Below are 6,002 nucleotides of genomic sequence, written 5' to 3'. Positions count from 1 at the left end.
ACAATACATATCAGAAATAGCATCAAAAATAATATGAAGGTTCTGACTGGTCTTAGATACATGAGATTGTGGAATAAAGACATTTTTTGCAGAAGTAATAGCTGTAGCAAAGGCAAAGAGGAAGACAAAGGAGACATCAGTGGGGAGCTACGCTCACTTCCCGTAGGCTGGCTGACCAGGAGAACCTCCGAGGCTTGGAGCAGTGGCTCATGCCTGTAATCCTGGCACTTCGGGAGGCTGAGGTGGGAGGATTGCTTTGAGCCCAGGAGTTTGAGCTTGAGTTTGAGCCCACGCCAGCCTGGGCAACAGAGCATGACCCTGTCTCAAGAGATAGATGAATAAACAATAAAATGTCTGAGAATAAATTTGGAAATGTGGTAACATCATGTTCGTTAACTTTAATCTGAACTCAGTGGGGGAATTATTGAAATATTTTTAAATAATACACGGAATTACAAGAATGTAAGATGAACTTAAAGATGAGACCGAAAGCAGTTTCCTAGAGGGAGGCTGTTATTAGACAACATGGATGTGAGTAATCAGTCTGAAACACAGGCAGTGTAGATTAAAGCATCTGGAATAAATACAAGCAAGGGACACTGAGCAGGTGACATTTTTGTGCATTATTGGAAGATGGGGCCTAGGATAAGGGACAAAAAGAAAACAAAAGCAACATCTCCCATTGTTTAAGTGTGAATGAAGGAGGAATATTTTCTTGAAATAAAAATATTGCTCCTTGGGTGGTGCCTGTGACTCAAAGGAGTAGGGCGCTGGTCCCATATGCCAGAGGTGGAGGGTTCAAAACCTGGCCCTGGCCAAAAGGAAAGAAGGAAAGGAAGGAAGGAAGAAAGGAAGGAAGGAAGGAAGGAAGGAAGGAAGGAAGGAAGGAAGGAGCTTAAAAAAAATATTTCTCCTTCCTGCATGTTAAGTAGCGTTGTAAGTAACAAAATGATCTTTAAATTTCAATTCCTACAATCTTAACTAACATGGCACTTCCAGGAACTCAGACCACTGACTCAGTGTTTAACATCATCAACATGTATCTGTTTTTCCCTAAAAGCTTTCATTAACAGTTTTATAGAATAATCTTTTTTAATCTAACATTGATTTCAATATATTGATAATATCTCTCATTTATTTAGACATCCAAATGGGACCCAGAGCAATAGCACAAGATGGCCAGTCTTCAAAAGCCCTGAATATAAATACCTGACCTTGAATACAGAGTCATCACGGATATTCACCAAATTACGTGCTCATCAGTGCCGGTTCTGGACACTTTTTTTCCCCAAAGTCTTGGAAATGACAGGTGTGTGTTTTCCAATGTGTGGTTATTTAATAGATATGTGGGTGATATAAAAGAAGAAAAAGGCAGACTGTCTAAGGCACATGGTACTGTTAATGCAGGTATCTTTGACTTTACAGTTACTAGATTCCAATGAGTACATCATTTAGTAATATTCCTCCAGCTTACTACATCTGCAGCACTGTAGTAGTTAAATAAGGGAACTAAAATATAAATTTTCCCCTGGAGGAGCATAAACTATAGTAGGGGGTTTTAAGGAAGGCCTTACTGTTATTCAGATGATTTTTAAGGATTTCATGGATAAATGAATAAAGAAATAAATGAAATAAACATAATATATGTAACCAAAACATAGATATGTAAAAATAAGTAAAAATAATATGATGATACATGATACCATCCTTGATTTCTAGAAAGGACAGACCACCAGATTTAAATATTAAAAAAAACTCCAAAACTTAAATATTTAAAAATTCAGTCCAAATATTTCTTAATATTCTGAACTTGAGAAGATTCATCTAAGAACATATGTCTACATATAAATTACATAATATCATAAGAATACTAATTTGAGAGAAATTAGTGGATGATTTTAAATGATTCATTTATCACAAGTCAAACTGTGTCCTTGTGATGTATTGCTATTTATTTGTTGATAAAACAAAATTGAATACCAGAAAACGTACTTCTAAAATATCTCCATTTTGAGTTACTTGCCATCCGCAGAGTAGGTTGAAAAATAAACTCCAAAGTTTGGGGCCAGCTTTTGCACATTCTGTACAATGCTAAACACATGCCTAGTTTGAGCTAAACTGAGCGATACGGAACCAGCACACCTACCTCTGGGTGTGCACCAGGCCCAGAGTGAGCTCCAGTGCATCTTGACAACATTATTTCTCAAAAAAAATTTCCCACAAAAGTCTTCATATTAGATATATTTTCTAACATCAAAGTAAGTGTAAAATATAATTACTGCTACCTATGAATCCAGCTGTAGCACAGCAGACTGTGAGTCCCCTTGCCTGGAGTTTACCCAACACCAGGGGGTTGGCAGACAAATGGGGTGAAGGCTCTGTGAGATGTACACACTGTGATGTCACACGCTGTGATTTGACCTGTCAGAGATCGACTGTATCAGCTACTCGTGAGGCTAACAGGGGCCTTCTACAGCCCAATACTCGAGGCTTTTATTGGTAGTCTTGGGGGTGTGTGTACATAAGTTGCAAAGTGAAAGGGTAACAGTTTCATGTTTCAATTAAACAGGCAGTTCTGAAGAAAGCTGTCAGGCTGGATAACAGAGGAGCACTAAATTACAGATCAAAGAATACTATGGGTAAGATTTAAGAAGGTAAAGTGACAGCCCACAGGTTAGATACCCGCAGCTGCAGGGTAGCTATCAGTTCCTTTCTAGTGTTATTTATATCCTGTCTCTAAGCTGCTGATGTTTATCTAGACATTTCCCAGACTATTTTCTCATCTATTCTGCTGGACATTGCATCCCCCTGCACCCCCAAATCCGCCCACCCCAGCCACCTTAGCCAGGCATCACAGCAGATGGGCTGAGACTCAGGGCCATAACCTGCAAAAGATCTAAGGGAAGCAGCCTACTCTAGCTCTCACCCATGTATAATTCAAATAAAATTATCCTTAAGACTTGTTTAAACACACACTTTCCAGCATTAACTTTCAGACTGTACTTCAGCATATGCCTGTGCTGTTATTGCATGCACCTGCTTCAAATGTTATCTACGCCAAATTTTCATGAAGAGGACATCTGCACAATATCTCCTCCTTATTCCAAAAAAGAAAGCTACAGAAATGACTCTTTAGTAAAGTATCACAAGAATGGAAAAGCAAGTATCCAGTGTACTTAGTACTGATTTGAAACCAATAGATGAACAGCTACATGCCCACAAGAGAGAAAAACACAGTTAAATTCAAGTGGGGGGAGGAGGGAGGAGGAAGAGGACAGGGAAGAGGACAGAAGGACATTGGTAAGATGTTACCTGATGGCCACAAGGTAACAGGTATATCCCACATCCCCTGGGTGAAGGGCTTAACTACAACTTGGACTTTAACAAATTCAAACGATGTAGCCTAATCATCTGTACTCTTGTATTAATCTGAAATTTAAAAAGAAAAATGGCAGGGTCTGCTAAAATATAGTTAGGTAGTAGGAACAATTTCCAGGACAATAGAAAGCTTATAGGAGAAGATACTGCCGTAAATCTTGATATGAAGGCAACGTGAAGAGAAGCCATATAAGCAGGAACCAGAGATGACGTGCTTTGTGGGCAATAATAAGGATCTTAAATCCTATCTTAAGCAAAGTCATTTAGTAACTTTAAATGGGAGACTGACATTTTCTGGTTATTGATTCATAAAAGTATTAGTTTTCACTGCAAAACAGAGTTTTTCTATGTATTCTGTTTAGCATTTTTAAGAGTAATACATGCTATCAGTACAATAATTAGTTTTCTAAAGTAGTGCCACTCATCCAAATAGTTGCTTTCCTTTGCTAATTCGTTTGTATTAGAAACTTATTAGCTTCTCTTTTATTTATTTCAGTCATATTGTATATTTTATTTGTATTTATTCTTTAAAAATTATTCTAAGATTGCTTTGTCTTGTTTCATTGTGAAAGTATTTATCAGTATTTCAGTATTTCCAATATAAATTTGGAAATATCCCATCAATCTGCATACAGAGTTGAACCCTGAACAGTAAAGGGGTCGGGACACCGAGTCCTGTGCTGTCAAAACCCACCTACAACATTTGACTCCCTCAAAACTTTACTAATAACCTTCTCTTGAACAGAAGCCTTCCTGACAAATAGGCTTCCACATATTTACTTACTGTGTTCTTACAATAAAGTAAGCTAGAGAAAGAAAATGTTATTGAGAAATCATTAGGAATAGAAATATATTTGCTAGTCACCAGATGGAAGTGGGTCATCATAAAGGTTTTCATCCTTGTTTTTACAAGGAGTGGGCTGAGGAGGAGGGAGAGGGGCTGGTCTTGTCTCAGGGGCAGGAGGGACTGAAAAAATTCACATAAAAATGGAATAGAACAGCTCAAAACCCTATTGTCCAAGAACCAACTTCGTACGTATTTTTTTTTCTTTTTCTTCTAAAATATGTGCAACTGTTAAGTTTGCTTTGCGCTTACATGAGAAATTTGTTTGGGGTAAACTTTTTCTTTAAATATTTTCATATGTCTGTGCATGTGTTATAAATTTTCACACACTATCTTAACTATTAGAAAAATCTTCAGTTTATGTTCGTATGATGACTTGACATAAATTCTTATTTTAGAAAAATAGATCACACACCTTTCTAATCGTAAACAATAAAAACGTGATGACTTTTTTGGGACATGGTAGATAATTTAACACCTTTCAAAACCTTTTTTTTTTTTTTTTTTTTGGCCAAAAGTAAATCATCTGTCTGTAAGCTTAAATATTTTTAAAATCAACTGAGCTCTTACTATGTAGTTATGTGAATAAATTTCTTAATATCTTTTTTCTTTCTGCTCTATTTTTATTCTAAAAATAATGAGTTTCTTTTATTCTTGTTTGTGTAATGTATTTGTTCTTGTTCTTTTACTTTTCCGTTTTCTGTATTATTCTATGTTATATTTAAAAGCCATAAGCTAAGGCCAAGGGATAAATAGATTTGCTCCATTGTTAATATTATAAATAAAAAGAAACTTTTTCATGCACATCATTATATTGTAGGACCATTATAGAGTATGAATAAAGAGAACTTTGAATATATTCTTTATATAAGAACTGAGAAAGGTTAATCAATTGATTCACAATTTCCCTTTATAAAAATTAATTAAAATTGTAATATATTTTACTAATCATTCTTTTTTGTTGACAGTGTCCAAAACACAAAATGTTACTGACTAGAAAGATGATAAAATAATAATAATGCCAAAATCATTTTTTATTATTTAATGTACTTTCTAAAAAAAATTAAAAGGTGTCAGGGGTTAATCTAATTGAGTAAAATATCACTTCAATATTTGATGAGATTGATCAATATTTGAAGGTAGAATTTAGTGTCAACCCCTTACTTTCTAGTTGTGGTTTCTACGCATTTTCTTTTCTTCTTTCAGTTAATCAGCATTTTAATCTTTTTACCTTTTCTCACAAGAAATATTTACCCTTAGGCAACACTAATTAATGTTCATATAATCGTCACTACATTCTCGAACTTTAAGACGCCAGTGGCATGAAGACAGACATTTTACAGCAGGGTTAAGATTACAGTATAGGACACTCACATTATTTAAACATTACATTTCTGTTCTAAGATATAATTATGTTGTAATGACAGTTGAAAAACTTTTGCGCTACAAGCCAATGTACAGTTAAAGAAAAAAATAAAGTAAGGAGCAGGGGAAAGAGAGAAACTTCTCGTTTGGGGTTTGATTTATGTCATGGATTAAAGCTTTTATTTTCCTCTGAATTTGATGTATTCGCTTCCTCCAGATTTTGTTAAAAGTAATTAAACATTTTATATTTTATAATCTCTATCATTGCCTATTAGTTCTAAAGGAGACGAGAACTCAGATTTATAGTGTGTGTACTAAAAAGTGTTTCAGAAAAACTAAATTGTATAGATATTTGATTATGACACATAGAAAGTAAATCTATATTTATATGACTAAGTGGATTTTGTATCATTTC

At 35.1% G+C, this 6,002-nt stretch overlaps 1 protein-coding gene across 1 annotated transcript in view; it reads left to right on the top strand.

Moving 5' to 3' along the window:
* The window catches only part of BCHE (butyrylcholinesterase), a 60,047-nt gene that overhangs the window by 51,746 nt on the left and 2,299 nt on the right, over window positions 1–6,002 (top strand). Inside the window, exon 3 of the mRNA XM_003794643.2 lies at window positions 1,143–1,309. Within this exon, the coding sequence (XP_003794691.1) occupies window positions 1,143–1,309 (167 nt within the window). The remainder of the gene's footprint in view (window positions 1–1,142; window positions 1,310–6,002) is intronic.

Source organism: Otolemur garnettii, unplaced genomic scaffold (genome assembly GCF_000181295.1).
Source record: "Otolemur garnettii isolate 467f Iridium unplaced genomic scaffold, OtoGar3 scaffold00084, whole genome shotgun sequence".
NCBI lineage: Eukaryota > Metazoa > Chordata > Mammalia > Primates > Galagidae > Otolemur > Otolemur garnettii.
This window is presented reverse-complemented; position numbering and strand designations above follow the sequence as displayed.